The 20,697-nt window shown below is 38.1% G+C and overlaps 1 protein-coding gene across 1 annotated transcript in view; it reads left to right on the forward strand.

Annotated features, from left to right (window-relative positions):
* LOC134540418 (phospholipase B1, membrane-associated-like) overlaps positions 1 to 20,697 on the forward strand; it is a 50,269-nt gene that overhangs the window by 17,089 nt on the left and 12,483 nt on the right. Inside the window, exons 2-3 of the mRNA XM_063383151.1 lie at positions 14,151 to 14,359; positions 14,831 to 15,044. Coding sequence (XP_063239221.1) covers positions 14,153 to 14,359; positions 14,831 to 15,044 — 421 coding nt within the window. The 5' untranslated portion in view covers positions 14,151 to 14,152. The remainder of the gene's footprint in view (positions 1 to 14,150; positions 14,360 to 14,830; positions 15,045 to 20,697) is intronic.

Raw genomic sequence — 20,697 nt, forward strand, 5'->3', positions numbered from 1 at the left:
GAGTCGTCATTTCTTGAATGATCTTGTCGAATGATGCGATAATCTCTCGACGGATTTCCTGTTCGTGAGACAAAGCTGCATCTTCAGAAGATTCATCGCCATGCATGCGTTTTTTCCTGCGAATTCTTCTCGTTTTGAGTTCGATTCCGAGTTTTTCGCAGATTGTCTAAGCAAAGTCAATTGCTTCTTGCACGAAACGGTCTCTACTTTCCACTAAGAGGGTTTTCAAAGCGCAGAGTTTCTGAGCACACTTATCCACACTTAGTCCTCGTTGCTGCAGGTAAATCTGTGCGTCATCTACTTTAGGTAGCACTGCAGCCCAAAAGCCAAGAAAAGTTAGGCAGTTAAATGACTGCATGGCTGTCAGGAGAAGACTGGCTCCCGATCTTGTTTCGGAAGTTTGAGATGAATCTGTTAATTGTTCCAGTACCTCAAGAACTACCTCAAACTTATTTTTAAGCATCTTGACAGCTACATGTCTAGCGCTCCAGCGCGTTTCAGTGACTCGTTTTACTGCTTGACCTGTGACGGCAACCAAAGCGTTCCATCGAACAGTTGATGCGGAAAAGAAGGCAAACAGCTTCTCCAGAGTTCCAAAAAACGTCACGGAATCCACTGATTCAGAAGCAGCGTGTACCCCAGCCAAGTTTAGTGAGTGGTTTGTGCATGCAACGAATATAGCTTTCGGATTCAGTGCTTTAATCCGGGCTTGAACTCCATTGTGGATCCCTGACATTGTGGCAGCATTGTCATAAGCCCGTCCTCTCAGATTCTGTATGTCCAGTCCGTCTGATGTTATCTTCGCGATTATATCGTTGCTGAGATCTTCTGCATTTTTTCCTTTTGGTTCGAAGAAGTCAATGAAAGATTCTACCACGGCGACTTTTTCTCCTTCGATATGTACGTATCGCAGAACTTGGCTTATTTGGTCATTGTGGGAGATGTCTGGTGTACTGTCGAAGATTACGCAATAATATTTAGCTTCTTGAATACAACGGATGATGGTGGATCGAACTTGCTGTCCCAGTAAGTTTATAAATTCATTCTGGGTTTCTGGAGATAGATACGAAACTGAGACTCTTGCTCCCAGCTTTATCTTTGTCAGGTGTTCCATTAGAAGAGGGTCGTATTTAGCTAGGAGGTGCACTAACTCCAGAAAGTTCCCGCGATTGCCACTATCATCTCCTCGAATGTCTTCTCGATGTCCTCTGAAGGCCAGATTCTGTTTGGATAAGAACTGGATAATATTCGGCAACCTGTACAGTACATCCCTCCACTTCTTCTCCTCACTTTCGAAAACTTCTTTTTGTTTCTGATCGATGGTTGCTTTACAGTTCAGGCGAACTTCCAACTCCTTCCATTTCAAGAAGCTCTGTTCATGGCCCAGGCTATTTTCATGGTCTCCTATTCTTGGATTTAGCTTCCACCATTTGTTGAATCCTTCTTCAGATGCGAAGTTAGAGCCGGAATTGCCAAACAGCTTGCAAGAAAAACAATACAAGGATTGCTTCAAAGGCGAGTACACCATCCATGTTCGGAGAACCTTTTCGCCGTTAGATAATGGTTTGTAGAACCACTCTTTGGTTAGTTTTCGGGTACCGCCTTTCGTTGAACTCCCTGAGCGAACAACATCGGCAAATTTGGAATCGATGTGCTGTACTGAGTCAGATCCGCGACGTACTAGAAGCGTTCTTACTTCGTCGGTCATAGGAGAAGGCCAGCAACCTACATCGTCAAGATTCACATCTTTGATTTCGGCAGGAGCAGAAGGCACGATTTCAATTATGTCTTCTTTGGCAACATTCACTTTTTCTGCAGGCTTATGACTAGATGCTTGAGGTACTTTTGATGAGTCGACTTTGTCTTGACCCTGCTCTGTGGTGGGACCAGAACTACTTCCAACTGCGACGGCAGGTACGTCTTCTTCTTGTACCTGTAAAATAAGTTATGTATTCCCATGAATATTGGCCGGAGGACATGTTCGAATTTCAAATAAGTATTTTATCTATCACAAAACAAAAGTGGTTTTGGTGACGGCGCGGTTTGCCAGGCTTATAGGAAAATTTAAAAACAAAATTGATTTTGAATGGCAGCTACCTTTTTTAGAGTTTCCCGGTAAAAACTGACAGCCATGTTATAGATGTTATTAAAAGATAAAATGACGAAAAATTTGAGAAAAATCGTTGGCGCCATTTTTGAGCTAAATGAAAATTAATGTTTTCTTTGTATGACAGGTACCATAAATAATCAAGTTATCCAAAAACAAAAACAAAAAAAATATTCCTAGACTACTACTATATTTACAAAACATCCCCTATTGAAGTTTTAAATTCAAGTAGCAGGAAAAAATTCAGTCGTAAACTTAAAAAGATGTACCTTAACTCGATGTAATTTATGTTAATATACTCCATACTTTTTAAACAATAATCAATGTTCAAACAGCTATTAGAGCAATTTTAAGTGTATTATAAAATAAGATTTAATGAACGAGTGTGACTCCGTACTCGCAGACAAACCTAGGTGAATAGGTTTTGCGAGACTTATATAAGAAATATTGTAACTTTTGTAAACAATAAATAAATAATAATAATAAATAACTGGAGTAATTCTAGGCCATGCATGATTCTAGATGGAGGAATCATATACCTACTTACACTGGAATCACTTCCGCTGCTGCAGGATGCCACCGAAGACGTTAACGTGGCTTTCGAACAAGAACTGGAACTAAAATATTTCAGTAATGCACTTTGAGACTTCTTCGCATCTGCTTCTTTCTTAGTTTTTTTTTTTTTTTTTTGCGGAATTCCGCGCCGCTTTCTTTGACTCTTTTCATTTTCAAAAACTAGTTCAAAGATTGGGTAAAGTTCTAAATGTTTAGTTTTAGAAGATTCAACAGTATTTAAAAGATCGAAACACAATCAAAATGACTTTCGTTCCGTATCCGAAACTCTCGCGAAACAAACATACGAGTAAAGCGTGATTGCGTAACGGTACTTCACGATGCACTAAAACAAACAAATATCAGTACTGTAGCATGTGTGCTACAGCTGCTACCTTTGATAATGTTTATGTTGGCAGAAATGGTTAACGTATTTTATTAATCTTTCGGATGCCCTGGTAATACGAGTTATTTTGGATTTAAGTTTGTTATATGTTGTTTTAAAAAAGAAATTTGTAATTCTTGTTAGTCTTATTATTTTTAAGTTTAAGATTTTAAGTTATTAAATTGGTCTGGAAAGTTCGAGGACACTACCGAATATGTTGGTAATCGCTGCGCTAAACGGCGCGCGAGCAGAACAGCTGATTGTGTGACGTCAGGTGAGACGGGCGAGCGGAGTCGCCTGGTAGGCCCAGGCGGGCGCGCACGTGAAGTAAAACGCGGGTTGGCCATGGTGATGGTTCCACATCGAAGTAACTGTATACGAGTGTTCCTTTTTGAATATGAACGGGGTTCATTTATATAATTTAGAACGCTTTGGTACGATGAACGCGAGTGGTTGGTGAGGCGTGTGTGAATATCGCGAGGATTTTCCAAGGATGAATTATGTGCGCCGAAATAAACTCCAAGACGGTATGGCGAAGGATTCGTCATATCCGTACAATTACCTGCAGCTACGGTAACGTATAATGACAAGGGTTTGCCATTAAAAACACTCGTGAGCAAACGAGTGTATTTGGTGACCGGACATCACGACGTCAAAAAGCAAGTAAGTGCCAGCCGTGCCACTGCCCCGTTGACCCCTTTGACCCCTGGTGCGAAACTATAATTTGTGGATTTTTGGTATTTAAATTAACGGACTAATAAAACTGAAACTGGGATTTTACGTTCAGCGTGTTTCACCCAATCCCTGCCAGACCTAGAAGAAGAAAGGCGTCGACCGTTAGAAAATGACTTAACTGAGAAGGGCTTGTAAACCCATAATTTGTAATTTGCAATTTGCTAAATTTTTGGTATATTTATTTGCATGTTAAGGTGTGTCAATTTTTTGCTAGATTTCGCCTATGTTAATTGGTATTTACAGCGGTGATACGCCCGGTGCGTATCTATATTTGTATTTGTATTTGTATTAATATATTCTTATATATTTTTAATGCCTTTTTGGTAATTATATTTAATTTTCGGAGCTCCGAAGTATATGATCAAATTATAATTTTTGGGGGGAATTGTTAAAGTATTTTTTTAGTATTATTATATAGCAATTTTTTTATAAGTAGTAATAGGGTATGTATTTTATGATGGATGCGCCGATTTGTGATGAAACGATTTTATGATATATATATATATTTATTAAATGTTGTCATATAAATTTTGCGTCTTTTTAACTTGCTGCCTCCTCTCACTGTTCGCAACCTTATTAGTATTTTTAAAGCCTGCTATTAGTTTGGGTTTTAATATTTTTTTGGGTTTACCTGCGCTCGCGGTACGGGGCAATATAGGAGTTGTACTGTGTCCCGGTTTGCGGAAGTTGTTTGGTTTGCCCTGGGTTAAGGTCAAACTTTACAGTACAATGCGTAGTACTAAATTCAATGAGTGCGAAAGAGAGGCATTTTGTATGAGTAATTAACATAATAAGGAGTGCCGCTCAACTCGGCTCGCGCGCGCCGGGCGGCGCGGCGTGATGCGATGTTGCCGTTCGTATGTAAACAAACAAACGTTATAAAGAGCTCTGTCAGTGATTTCGCAGTTTTTCTTTTAAATAAATATTAAAAAATAGTTGGTGCGCAAAATTTTAGATAAAAATGGAACATTATAGTGTGTCTGACACATGTAATGAATGAATCATAGATCAGATCTCAACCCGCTTCACCGGCGACCCGCCCCCGCGGGCTGCCGCCCGGGGCGGGCCGCCCCCTCCGCCCCACCCACGCTACGCCACTGGAACAACTTCTGGTATAATAGCGTCGTTATAGAAGGGAATAAAATATTTGAAAGTTTCTCCATGTTGGCGAAGATCCTTATTGGAGAGTCTCTTTGGATTGATGGGCGGGCAGTAGGTATCAGTATACGTACCAACCTCAAACAATAACGGCGGTAAATAAAACCATAAATTACTCTATAGAAAAAGCATTTTTAATATTTATAAGTGCCTATATTCTACATTCTAATGGCCATCGTTGATATTTTTGTGTAAAATGGTTTATGTCTTCCTCTGGTCTAAATTCAATTTGTATCTACATAATGAAAAAACAATAATATTTACGGCCATGCAGGGCGGCATATTAGTTGATTTTTTTTCTGACCCAAGCTAGTTTTTTTCCCCCTTCCTAATAGTATCAAATATTGTAACAGGGACAATATGGGAAACTGGTAAGGAATACGTGAGACAAGAGTTTGCAGCGAACCTGGCGGCGTGGAGTGTAAAATAGCTAAAAGGCAATGCAGAAAAGTGCCATTGCTATTTGGCCATAGTTTCCCTATTTTGGTATTACGATATTTGATAGAACTTCGTTTTGGGTAGATTTTCGTACCCAACATCTTTACCGATCAGATTTTATAAACGAATTCAATTAGAATTTTCAATTTATATATCTACAAAAACCACCATAGTATACACGTGTGTAAGACTATAAATATCTGCCAGTGTAACAAGTGTAACAGTGTTAAAATCTTATAGAATAGTTTTATATGTGTCTACAATAAAGGTGTTAATTTCGATACACTAAAATGCAATAGTTTTATAAACATTAAATATTTAATGATGAAAAAAAACTATGTTTAGGTTATTAAAAAAAAACAATTATTATCGCTATAATACAAAGCATACTGGTTGGGGCCGGCCCGCCTACCTGGGCACACATACGGTGTGCAGGGCTTCAGGAAAAAACAACGCGATTTCAAAACTACTCAAGATATTCGAATACGAATAGCATTTAAGAGTTCGCTGAGGGCCGAAAGGTACTTTTAATTTCGGATTAAGTTTTTAAACTGTATTTTTAGAAGCGTTAAAATGCCTAAAACGCGTGTTTTCAGAGTAATTTTTAGGCATAAAACAATCAGTAAAGATTCTTGAAAGCACTTAAGGGGCTTGCATAACACCTTTATCTTCATTTCTCCGTCATATAATGTTACGGTCACCGCTCAAATTTCACAGTTATCCTGTGACGACGAGACGAATGCGCGCCAATTCAGAGACTTGCGCTTAGAGGCTATACCGCGCTGGAAGCACCAGCGAGCGTCGCGCTTATCATCCCGCCTCACTATCCCACATACACCCCTGACGAGGCGGGCCCCTTAGCCGGCTGCGACGAGGGGATGAGTGGCGCCGGATGACGCACGAGTTGCGGAGTCAACGGCCCGACGGCTTCCCACGGCGGGGACGGACACAGCCGTCCTTGGCCGCCACGCGCCGGCTGGCATCGTAATTCACTTAGCGGCCGCGAGAGCGCTATCCGGCCTGGCTTCCGGGCTTCTCCGTACGTGCGCAATGTTGCCACCTCCCCTCTTCCCATATACCCCAAACAACTAAAAAAACTGTAGAGACTACAACAAATTTATCTCCTTCATAGCTTTGATCATGAATTTTCAAAACGTTAGAAATGCGTTAAAATAGCCTTTTAAAGGGCTATTCTTTTTTTAAAACTTTGAGAATAGCCATTTAACAAAACGATAACAATCGGTCATTCACCCCAACCCCCACCCTTCAAAACAAAGGAAAATCGAATTCGTATCACAATTAATATAATTCTACAGTTAATAGAACCGTGTAAATAAATAACGTATTATCGCATTGTTGAAGTTATTAAATCTATCAGAAATTTGTATGTCCGATTTGCAATTCAGCAAGTGTTTGATATTAATAAGATCTGAAGAGCAATCACGTTGATGTAAGTACACAATTACATTTTTTTTAATGTAAGCACTATTCTATTTATTTTTATGAATTTGGCAATTTTTAAATTATTTTTGTTAGTATTCAAACTACATAGTATTGAATGACGGAATTTACAATTCAATAACAGTTTAATTATTATTACATTTTTGGGCAATAAGTCATAACATAATTGTAAAAATTCCGGGAAAGTGACACCGATACTTAAACTTACGACAGTACAACTGTTGTTGATTGTTGTTAAACATCATCTTGCAGTGTTCTAGACTGCAGTTTATCGTGATTCGTGACAACCACTTGGCCAGAGCAAGCTCGCAGAAGCCATGGAAGGAGTGGCACAGTGCCGCTGCGCGAACAGCTGACGATGAGCTATTGGCCTACAAGTATGGGCCGGGAAGTGCCTGCCCGTTACGTCAGTGTCACGTCTGCCAACGGAGACGATCGGACTGCTTGGCATTCGCACGCTGTTTTCAGGCAGAGACCACGACCACGTCACAACATAGACTTCATATTATGAATATAAACCGCGCGCCCGAGTTTCGCAAATGAAAATTTTCGAGGCAATTAGTTCAACAGCCTATAGAAAAAAAAACACTGCCTCAGAATGTCATTGCGGAAGCAACAGGTGAATTGTTAAAGATATCAGCTACCTCTAACGCATGTCCATACTTAAATACATTGTTTGATATTTATCTCCAGTGGCCTCAAATATATCATTCGTAAAATACCTTACATGTAATAGGGTAGTTTAAAAAAAATGAGGACTTGGAGTGCAATCTGTAAACACACTGATATATCCTTGTTGACATCGTATAATTTTTACAGTTCTGTGGAAAATTATAAAGCCAATGTTAGCCATAAGAGCATTTTTCAAGCATACAGGATTGTGCGAATTAATGTGAACACGACCAAAAAATTAGTATTAAGTTATGTCATCACTGTTATATCAATTCTGGCAGTTGTTTTGATGGCAAATCATAACCTGATGATCGCTATTACTTACCGCTAAAAATCTGTACAATTATAATGTTATTTTTAGGTTATGCCTGAGAGTTTTTGATATTTTGAAAAAAAATATTCAATAATTTATAGGGTTTTTACATTTGTTTGGCATCGTGGATAAGACAAAAGGAAAATACAAAAAATCATCACCCCTCGTGAGTATACATCAATGACACAAATAAGCATTTCAATGGAATGTGTGAGTTGGGTGCTGTAAATAAACTATTAAAGCAGAAGAGAGAGCGGATTTGTTAAAGTGCAGCGAAAAGGAAAATGTGGAAGAAAAAGGAAAACCACTCCTCGAGAAGATGCAAGCCTTCTGCGCAACAGCAAATTACATCCAAGAAAAACAAGCTACAAGATCTTGAACTTGTTGGGGTTAAAATCCATGAGACTACAGTACGCAAAAGGTGGAAGAAAAGCCATGAGGCCATAGAAAAAAAAACAACCTTTACCTGCCACTATGATAAAAAAAAAGAGACTGAATTGGGCCAAAAAATGTCAACTTGACCGAAAATGACAGGAGGAAGAAGCTGTTCTCAGATGAGATAGACTTTCTAGTGCAGGGCCAGCGATCGGAATTCGTTCGTAAGGGGTGGATGCAAAACTTAACTGCAGCCCATATTGTACAATCAGTCAAACATTTAACTTAGAAGATGTTCTGGGGTTTTTTTCGTACTCGGGACCTGGCAAACTTATTCCAGTAGAAGGAATAATGAATAGTGATAAATATAAAACAATGCTACATCGATGTTTGGTTCAGGATCTGAAGAAAGTTCAAGCCAACGGAAATGCAATTTTTTCAACACGACTCAGCTCCATGCAATACTTACTTCTAAGAAAATGGTGAAATATTTAAAGGAAATAAAGATTAGAATTTTGGACAGGTCAGGAAATTCGCCAGATCTCAATCCCACTGACTATTTGTGGGCGATCTGCAAGGCCAAATGACAAAAGATGGACTGAACGACAAAAATCAAGATTGTGTAAGCAGTAGTTCAAGTATGGTTCCGAGAGGAGGCATTCAAGAATAATTGTAAAAATTTAGTTGACTCCATGCCGAACCGAGTTCAAGCCATGGTTAAAGAAAAGGGGGAACACATATTCCTTATATTATCGTTTATATTTCTAAGAATTTTTTATTTCGAATAAACAATATACGTATACGAAAAAAATTGTTTACATTAATTCGCCGAATACTGTAGGGATATGACATATTTTTAGTTTATGGGTCACAACGGTACATTTATTGACGTGTAAACATCTTTGCTCTCGGTATACGGCGTTTGGTAGGAGTAATTTATTGAAAATGTTACGGAAGTCGATGTACGGAAATGTGGGACAAAGATGGTGGACCCACGTATAGCAACATAAACCTATATGTAGACACTTTTGTAAAAATTAGGGGACAGACCTATCTTATTGGTGTGGCAAATGAAACTTTATGATAGTGAAACTACCCTGGAATATAATGTATTTGGTGAATTAAAAGAGTCATAGTAAAAAGTTTCCAAAGTACGAAAATGTGTTTAAAAATGGCATTACACTATTGATAATACATAGTCTCCTCCCTGAACCCAAATTATCCCACTAGCTTAGTGGTAGAACGCGCTCTGGATGACCTCAACGGACGTGGTTCAAACCTCGTCACTGTATATTTATTTTTACTTTTTTTATAACATTATAATATAATAATGTTACCTCAGCTCAAAAAGGTCAAGTTTTGTTTGTAGGAAGTATTTACATACTAGTTTCAGTCATTTAAGCAAAAACAAATTACCAAAAATATACTTAGTATTATAATATATGTTGTAAAAAAATTTATGTTAATATTTTAGTAATGCCATAGAAATATAACATACAACTTGTGCGGAAAGTTAATAGTATTAACTGTTTACTGAGTTTTAATAAGATGGGCAGTATTTTAATCAAACTCCTCGTCAAAAATCAAATCTAAATCAGTGATTTATTAAACTGCAAATTTTAATTTGAAAAATATCTTAATGATAGCGCCACGTTCGTAATGCTTTAGAGAACCAACAATATGCTAAATATCTTTGACGCTATGTTCGTCCCAACAAAATTTCCCTGGCTAGTAAATTATATTTAAAGTTGCTATTATATTCTATTAGTACTTTTATTAACAGATTTCTTAATTACACAAATTATATGTTCAGCAAATATATATTAATACGTTTTTATCTTAGTGCTATAATATTATTTAATACATAGCTCAGTCAGGGGGATTATTTCATATTAGGTAAGTTTAGATCCTTTATTTCAGCTTAAAATAAAATTGAATTAATAACGTTTATTAGAAAATGATTGTCCATGAATTTACATAAGTATTAAAAAAATAAAAATTTATAATAGTACAACTATCCTTTAATTCTTGATTATTTAATTTATAGTCATCTAACATGTGCGGAAACTTTATGTTATTGTTACGAACGCGCGAGACTGGGTATCGGAGCTGCCTGGTGGCCCCACATGGCGCCACTGACGTCATGCGCGCAAACCGTTGGGGGATTAGGGCGGCCGGACCTCGCCACCCCCCTTCCCCGGCGTCCACCTTCCTCGGCGCTGTTATCTATCCCCGAGTGGCCTGGGGATTCCGCGTTCCGCGGGCTTACTGAGGCCACTGCTTGGAGTGGCATGAATAAGCTTCGTTATTCTGGATGCTTCGAGTCGGCCCGTATCAACCCGGGATGACGCCGCATCTCCACTCGTTTCCAGAAAGACTGCCAAGGGTATAAAAGTGGCGACGCCAATCTCCGCGGGAGTTCCAAGAGTTCGTACTGGCGAGTTGAGGAAGTGCGACTTCCGCGAGGAGGACGAGAGACACCACTCCCCCCCCCCCCCCCCCTTTTCCGAGCGGCGCGACGCAGTACGACGGGGCCGTGCGTGTGTGACCGAGTGGCGCGAGACTGTGTTTGTGGACAGGCGCGCGGTAAGGGGCGAACCACTGTTAAGCCTAACTCCAGTGTGGAATGCGTACTGTGGACTAGGCAGATATTTAGTGATTTTTGAACAGACATTTTTAAGTTCGAGTGATTTATGAACATACATTATTTGTAGTGATTTAATTAGGGATGTAAATATAAGTAATAAATAAAATTGTATAAAAATAATTGGACTATCCTTACGAACCCGTTTTCCCCACTAGTAACAGTATTAACTGTTTAATGAATTAAACCTATGGGCTGTATATTAGCAAAATTCCTTGTCGAAAATCAGGTACAATGATGGGGTTTAGTATTTTTTTTCAAGTCTTTTTCGCTTTTGTCGGAGCCGTTTCCTTTTGTAGTTTAACCATTCGCTTTGAAAATCGAATGCTTTATTAGTCAATGTAGCTGCTCCGGCAGCGAATTTTAGCGGTGGGTGCGGAACTACATGTGATTCGCGTTCAGAAATTTGGTTGAAAACACAATATGCGTATATGTATTTATCACACTCGGCATTAATTTAAAGATTTCTACGTTAAATTTCGTGGTTGAGTTTCGTAATATAGGTAAGTTTATTTGCAACATGAACACACATGAATTTGCTCGTTACCGAGGTTAGATGTTTATACTTCACTGGCGCGTAATAAAAAGATTCGCTCACATTTTTATTTACTTTTTAAAATTATATATTATATAACTACATTTTTATATAATTATGTATTATATTATATAATCCCACTTAGTTTTTCAGGAAATTATAAAACCCATAAAAGAAAGCTTGAGCGTTTAGCTATTTTAGATGCTATTTTTTAAATAGGTACAAAACAATTTTAGGTTAGATATAGTATTTAATTTATTCAACAATTATTAAATTTAAAATCACGATTATAATAAAAGTACGTGTATACTTATGCTACCTTAGATAAGGGAATCCTACTTGAATATTAGAGAAATCTCATCATTAATTAAATTACCAAGCCAAAAATTAGATAATTTACGGAAGCGGAATCATAGGAAATGTTGCCAAACGTAAGAGCATTCTCGTACATGCTCAGGGATTTCCGATCACTTTCACAGTTGGTTGAGGAGCAAGACGTGCGAGACATTAAATAAGGCATTTTAGTAGTATATTGTTACCAGGGGGTGCATGATTACAATCATGGTAACCGGGCGAAGCCTGTTTTTTTTTTTTTTTTTCTTTTTTTGTTATCCGTCATGTTGGTTAGACGCTCAAAACATTGGCTGAAATTTGCTTTGTGGAAACAATTTTAAATGTTTGTATTTTATTGAATCGAATGTTAACGACGGAGATTTTAATTTATGCCCACTAACCATTATCGAACGTGAAAAAGTACCATTTTCACAATGTTTTGGACGTTACAGTATGGCGATGGCAAGTTAAAAAAAGTGACTTCAAACTACGTCACAACATGCCGTCTCCTGACAATTCTTGACTCCATGATTGTTTCGGATTGACGTTCAGTTTTATTATTACCAAAACCTCTCACTCGCCAGTTGTACCTGCATAAATAAGCCTTATAACAAAGGCGGTGAGATGTTAGCAGGTAAACTGGGGTAGGTGGTGTAGGACACAGCATGAACAGGTTCTTCCGCATGCTTCCGCCAATGCTCTTTGAAATACAATAGACGTCGCACACGGCACGAACACACGACGCCCCGGTGAGGCGAGGGTCTTGACTGGTGCCGGTGACCCCACACTGTTAAAATTGTTAGCCTTAAATTAACCAAGAAAGCTACTTAAAAATTATCCAAAGAGATTCGTCAATTTACGGTTATCTTTGTAAATTAACGGGTACTGATTTCATTCTCCTTGAAAATGAATCTATAAGAATAATCTTGGTATACCAACAATAACATTAAAAAAATTGTAAAGTCAACTTAAAGTCAACTGCTATAGCATCCTTATTTCTGTTTACCCTGTTGCAAAGAAGCACAGAACTCGGAAGTCGGACTCCAAAGTAGTTTTTACGAAGATTCGGTAATCTGAAGTTACGAAGAACTCGTTTATCTCAGGTAAATTCTCCGTTGAAAAGTCTGTAAATTTACTGTATTTTCACGGAGTTCGGAATGTCAGGAGACGGTTTCACTCTGTGATGGAGTTTGAAGTCACTTTTCCTCCTTGCCATATTGTAGGTAGGTAACGCCCAAAACATTGCGGAAATGGTGCTTGATAACGTCTGTGACGGTTAGTAAGTATGAATTAGAATCTCCGTCGTTAAACACAACTTTCATAAAAGTGACTACTGCTGTGGTTTTTTTTTTTTTTTTTTTTTTTTTTCGTGAATTCGATTCAAGTTCCAAATCAGGACACGAGTTCGGGGTTGTCCACGGCCAGTGACTCTATACTCGCTGTGTTATCGCTGGTGGGGCCGAGCAGACGGCTGCAGCTGGAGGCGGCGCTCAGCTCCGGGCCTGGGCTTCTTCTGCATCCATCTCCCTGCAGCGGGGAGTGTGGGTGGCCGGTTAGAAATGGGTGTCACTCGCTGATTATTCGATTTCTTCACTTTTGGTTAGGGCGTTATTCCTTGCTTCTTGTGTAAAAAAAAATATATTGTACTACACGAAATATTAGAGTATATTGTTTATAAAACGTAGTTTGCACTCTTAAGTAAAGAATAAATATTGTTTGGAGCAAACCTAACAAGGACTTTCGTTGCCAGCTCGCTTGCTACTGAACGCTAGCCGCCTACTACGCATTTTAACATTCGCTGCCGTGCGGATACGTCATTGCGGCGGACGTGGGGGGGGGGGGGGGGTGATGTTTCCCGTTGTCGGCAGAGCGGGCTTTACGATGACATTAAATAATTCAGAGATTGGCCTTTGAATATTTATCAAATTCATGACCCCAAGTATTCAACTTAAATAGTCCCATAGCCTACAAATTTTTACGGAAAAGAAAAAAAAATTAACAGAAGAGTTTAAGTATTTACGTAAACATAGATATATCAGGAGTTTATTGGCTCCTAGGTGCGTTGACGGAAAATTTCACCGGCGTTTCGGTTGACCTTGCAGTCGCCATCTTCATGGTAGCAGTTACCTAGTATCCAAGAAATCAAGCAACTTCAGACAATGGCCGCGAGAGCCTTAGTTCCTTACAAATATATCCGCCTAAATGAAATAAAATAAAAATTAAGTACAATTTTGGCTCGGAGGGGCAAACGGCCCTACCGCTCCCTCTGGAGTTGCACTTTATTTTCGTGTCGCTAGGATTCTACCATGTACGAAACATAAGACATTCATCTAATTTAAACTGTTTCCACAATGCAAACACAACACAGTGCTATGGGCGTGTAGTCAGGAAACAAACGGCCTCCCCCATTTGCTGATGCATACTCGGCCACCGTGAGCGCAGGCATGGTCGCCGCTCTGGCCGCGCTCCTCGCCGTGGCGGCGCTGGCGGGAGACGCCGGCGCAGTGCTGCTGTCGCCCACCCGCCTGGCGCACGCATTCCGCCACCTGCTGGCGCAGCTGCCGCGCGGCCTGGCGCTGCCCGACCTGCTCCGGAGCAAGCTCGGCGTGCTGGAGGGCCTCCGCAACCTCGTGGTGGACGCCCATCTGCAGGTCCGCACTCCCCAGTTGTCCTTGCTGCGTGACATCTTAGCCTCGGTGTTCGGTGGCAGGTCACTACAGCCATCCTGCTGCCATCTGTGGCGGATGGCGCGAACCAAGGTTCACAAAGCCAAGGGAAGCTTTACAGTTTTAACTGCTGATGAATTTTAACAAGATGGGCAGTATTTTAATAAAATTCCTTGTCAAAAATCACGATTAGTATGTTTTCAAGTCTTTTTTAAATTTCATCGCAGCCGTTTCATTATATAATTTAAAATTTCGGTCAGCAAATGGAATGATTTGATAGTCGAGACGAAGCTGCTCCGGCAGCGAATTCTGGTGGCGGGTGCGTAAACTACGCTCGGCATTATTTTAAAGAATTATACGTGTCCGAGTTTCGTACTGTAAGTGTGTTCCTAGGCTAGATGTTGCACATGTGTGGCGAGTGCTGCAAGACTCGCTCGCGTGTTGTTGTGACGGCAGAAGTTCCAAGAGCCGGTGGGCGGCGACAGAGCCTTCCCCTGCCCCACGGCGGGCGGCAGGTCGCCGGAGCGACCCCCCAGCGTGCACCGCCTGCGGCCCGGGGACATCGACGTGGTGGGCGCCATCGGCGACAGCCTGACGGCGGGCACGGCCGTGGCGGCGCGCAGCCCCTGGGAGTGGTTCGTCGACAACCGCGGCATGACGGCCGCCATAGGTGAGTGGAGGTGGTGCATAAGCTGGGGTGGGTGGCCTCAGCCTCTGTGTGTAGCTAAAAGCTCTAACGCTCTTCCTGGTTGCGTATGCGGCGTATCCGTATCCATGCCCATGGGGGCCCCAGCCTGGACGTCCTTATAGGATATGAAGGCTGGGTTATCAAAAATGGTGGAGAGATCCTCAAAACTTGGCTCCACAGTTTCAAACCAATGCAGGCCAAGCACACGAAACTGGTTTACCATTTATATCTTACTGTTAATTTTACACCAGTGAAATTTCGCGATGTATCCAATTTTTATCTCAATACATCTGACCTGCACTTTGTGAACACAATTATTTAACATATAAATTATTTGAGTTATGTAAAACTATTAGTTTACCCTTCTACCCACGAAACCTTTTTTTTTTAAATTTTACTTCAATTATTAGCGGATTTTATAAGTAATAGCAATAATTAAATTTTAAAGTATAAATTAGATTTGAGCATTGAAATATCTCGATAGTTTCTGGTCACAATATGATTGATAAATATAAACAGTTCTCAAGTCCTGCCAAAATAGCTTCCTACTCTACTTTCATTGGTTGCTGTGCCATGCGTTCGTTTCAGAAATAAAATACAGTGTAAACTCTAGGCCTATATAATGACACTTAACGGACTGAGCATTTTTCGGCGTTATAGAGAGTGGTCGTAAAATGGTAAGAAATAAAAGATATAATTTTACCATTCTATAATAAAATGCATTTACTAATATAGTACACATTTTACATACGAACATTAATATTCATACAAATAAAAACACTTATTGCGTATAGTCTGTTATTTTTTATTTGTTTTTCCATATTGTAGACACTGTAGAGCGGCTAAATCCAAAGCGTCTTAAAACATCACTGATATTTTCTCCCGCCTCTATTGAGCGTAATAATAAAACTTTTTCGTCAATACACAAAGATTTTCGTTTACTCGCCATGTTTACAGTTCGAAAGTCTTTCAGCAACTGCGATAATGGTAACGTGTTACAACTTGACAAAAGTATAGTGACCGAGGTAAACATGTGCAAGTTAATCAAACAAAAACAAAAGACAAAATTTCTTAGAATCTCCGGTACGTCAGTCGAAGTAAACACGTGCTAGATAATACAACAACAAAACAGCAAACAAAAGAACGTACACAGCTGCAGTTCTTATCAACTTCGGCAACTTAGAAAGTACTGCTTAATGATTTATAATGCCGTATTGGTGTCGTTAAACAGAGTGAGCGTGACGCTATATACAGTACATTCCCGATTATCCGCGAAATTAAGTGGCAGGGACACCGCGGATAGTGAAAATCGCGGACAATCCGCTAAAGAGCCGAAAATGGGAAACAATAAAGGAAACATTAATTTCAACCTAAAAATCTAAAAATTTATGTACAGTAAAAAATATAATTAACAGTAAAAATTATTAAATGATGGTTAATGTTAGTATTTTACTGAATAATTAACATACAATACATTTTAGTGATGTAAACATAAAAGTGCTCGGTACTTACTTCGTAACAAGGATACAGTACATACTGTACGTACTCAGAGACTTCATTAGACATTATAAAAGCACAACTCTTTAAATTTACAACTTTTTGAAAAAAATCAGTCACTTGATTTTGTTTCTTACTCTGGAAACAACTTGTCTTAATTCTTGATTGAATTTCCGCAACATAAGTTTTTCAGTCAACTGCGCATCGTCGGCTTGTTCCTCTAAATAGTGAAGCAGTCCGACGATGTGTTGCAAAGCCGCTTCGTGAGTCGTCTGCGCATTCGCACTGGGCTCGCCTGTGGTGTTTTACTGTATACTGCACACAATACACTCGTCAGAGTTCAAATGGGCTCACTTGTAATAAAATACAGATTTACATATGTACTTTATTTTTTCGTAGCATGCGCGGATAATAGGGAGTTTACTGTAGAGTGTATTATTGTACAGAAAACAAGGTAAACCAACCAAAGTCAAGCAATTTCGTCGTTTTAAGGAGTTTGTCGTTAAATCGAGTGACGTTATAAAGAGTTTACACTGTATATTAATTTTCCTTCTATGTGCACAACCTGTCCCGTGTGTTTTCTCATTATTTTAAATCAATTCGTAATATAACTATTGTCTATAAAATGTTTCATAAATTTAATATGTACCTACGTATTTATCTAATGGTTTTTAAGAAACTAAAGGCCAATTTTTTTTGTCAAACATAGCATAAACTACGAGCTTGTAATCGTGTTGTATATACTAGTCTTAAAATAATCGCCTTTGTCTTGTATTACTTAACTTTTTGTATATCATTATTAAACAAATGAATCTGGTTTCCACAAATATTTCAATTTGAGTTTTTTTCAGGGTTTGGGAAAACCAAAACTTGAAGTTATACTTATTTAGGCACATTATAGAAAAACAATAAGAGTGAATTTTTACGAAGCGCGCGCATCATGCAACGAAATTTTCACAGGAAGATGGCAGACCTACGTGTTTGAACATAAACCAATTTGTCACTTTCATAAAAGTTAGGTGACATACCAAACGTATTGGTGTGCCAAATGAAACTTTATGATAGTAAAACTACCCTGGAATATATTTGGTAAACAAAAATAGTCATAGTAATGAGTAATTTCAAGTTTTAAAAATTCTAAGGATACTGGTATTATAACCACTATATAACATATTCTCCTTTTATTATTCTGCTAGGTTTCGTAGCGCAGTGGTTATAACGTGTGGTTACTAAGTCATCGTAAAGTGATTCAAATCTTGGCAGTGGTAACTAATTTTAGTTTTTTTTTTAATTTACAGATTATTGAATTATACAAATGTGCTTTAAGCAAATAATATTAAAACATTTTATTTGTTTCTATTATTGCTATAATGTTATTCGATACAGAGCTCAGTCCCTTGGAGTTATTATTTCATACTAGGTAGGCCTATATCTTCTATTTTTACTCTAAGTAATATTAAATTAATTATGCTTGTCAGGAAATAAATGTCCTTGAATTCGCATAGGTATTGATAGTAAAATTTTATAATAGCGCAATTTTCCTTTAATACTTAATATTTTATAGTCATCTAACGTGTGCGGAAATTATATAGTATTAACTTTTTAATGAATTTTAACAACGTGGGAAGCATTTTAATAATATTCCTGGTCAATATCAGGTTCAAGCCGGGGTTTAGTATTTTTTTTCAAGACTTTTTCGTTTTTATTGTAGACACTTCATTATAATATAGTTTAACCTTTTAGTCTGCTAATTGAATGATTCGATAGTTGACGTAGCTGCTCCAATGATTTTCATTAATAATACAAATTTATTTCTATTATTTTACTCTATTAAATAATTATTTTTATAAACATGTTTATATTAATATTGAATACTAAGTATTTATATAATTAATTTTTGTTACAGTAAATTTTAAATTTGTTCTGTGTCTTAATTCAAAAATAAGTATAACTTCTAACGCACGTACACAAGTATACAAACTTTTTTTTTCTCATGAGAAAACACAAACAGATTTTGTTTAGAAGTCACACGCGAAAGAGATACAAATAGCTGTGAAGAGCACTCAACACTAAAATATATTCCTTTTTAGGCCTTCAATTCTGTAATACATTTATTTGATTTATTAGTTATGTTTAAGACAGCGTAGGCCACGTAAGCCTCCTAAAAGCGTATTTTTACGGCTTTATAACAAAACATTGAGATTTATTTGCTATTCTTAAATTTTTATATGAGTGTACTATACACATGAAACTTCCGGAATAAATTCTCTAAATGATGGAGAAAACCACATCAAAATATATTGTGTAAATTAGAAGTAGTATGCGAACAGACAGACAGACGCGGATAGTAACTTTGTTATATACTATTTAGAGAACGTTAAGTAATACACGACGAAGAATTTACACAAAATATTAAGATAAAACTGTATACAACACAATTATATGCCCTTAGTTCATGCTAGGGTTGAAATAATTATTGGCTTTTAAGTTTATAAAAACTATGTAGTAAATACATATTAAATTTGCAACATATTTTATAAACAACTAACGATGTTTATATACGTAATTTATTCTGAAAAAAAGCATAAACATTAAATTATGGAAGTAAAAACATTAAATATATTGCCCTCTAAATGGACCAGTAGAGTGTCTGAACGTGCAAGTCATTAGAGACCGACGAGTATAGCACATGTTATTTCGCGGATTCATTATTCCAGGCCAGACTCAACTTGCCTTCATATAGGACTCGACGTCAAGCCAAGGACAGCTGATAGGACAGTTATATACAGTTATGAATACATTAAAATAAAATAAAATTTAACAATGTCGTAGTTTTTGAGTTGTATGCATTTCTTTAAAAGTTTAAAAATCCACACCTTACACTACTGTGACTACAAATTTTTGTTAGAAATCATGAATCACCTTACTGTTATAAAAATTCTAAATACAATCAAACAAGCTAGTTTTTTTTATGGGGGGGGGGGAGGAATTATTTACATGTTTTATACGGCAAACAGGTTTTAATCGGGCAACTTTGACTTCATACTGTAACAAATGTACTCTGCTAAATTAACTAGTTACTTGAAAAAGTTATCCATTTAAGCGAGTAACGTGCTAATTTACCAGAGTAAAAATTTTTTGCCACATAAAACGTGCAAAGAATTCACTCTCTCTCTCTTCCCTCTCTTTCTCTCTTTCTCTCCCTACTTCCCTCCCCCTCCCCAAAGTATAGTATTTTAAATTTTGAGTTATCAATATAAGGGTATTAATGATTGCGTAACAAAAATTTGTAGACACAGTATCTAATAATTTGGCAAAGGGTGGTGATTTTAAAATTTTGAAGAAAAACTGCCTAAAATATAAATAACTACGACACACATTTTAATATATATATATATATTTTTTAAATCACGAACATAATTTATTGGCCTATCAACTGTCTACGTCTTCAATCTTTGAATCCGGGAAACAATCGTGACTCCGCCGATGAGGAGTGGCGTGAAGCGGTGACGGACGAAAGGAGCACCCAGAGAAAACACGCAGGTTAATGACTGTCCATCAAGTTTCCCATTTGCGGAAAATTCGGCGTTGATCTGCAGGGAATCGAACTCTGATACTACTGATGGACAGCGCGTCATCTGATCATACGACCATCTCGGGCCCCCGGCACTAACATGAACGTATTTCGTTGTGTACTTGATGTCCATGTCGGACTTGCTCGGCCACGTCATTCAAGCGTTGGTGCGCCCCCGAGAGAAAGGTTTGTTTGCCTCAACAAAAGATTTGTTTGTGTATGGCGAAATAAATATATTTAATTTATTCAAACAAATAATTTGTAGAAGGAAAGATTTTGTCGACCCAACAAAATGATTTTGCTAACTGAACTATACCGTTGGTTAGGTGAATCTAATAAATTTTGTTACTCAACAAGTTTGGTCAAGCTATCCAAATATTTTGTTACAGCACGTAAATATTTTGATACAGCACGTAAATATTTGTTTCACCATATACAAACAAATATTTGTTAAATAAAACAAACCTTTTTCTCTGTATGCGGCACCAGGTCGAGTAGGAAATTACTTTTTTTTTTAATGAATGATGCAATGGAAAATTTTCATTTAATACAATTTCTTGGACA

The sequence above is a fragment of the Bacillus rossius genome, chromosome 1, assembly GCF_032445375.1.
Source record: "Bacillus rossius redtenbacheri isolate Brsri chromosome 1, Brsri_v3, whole genome shotgun sequence".
Classification (NCBI taxonomy): Eukaryota; Metazoa; Arthropoda; class Insecta; order Phasmatodea; family Bacillidae; genus Bacillus; species Bacillus rossius.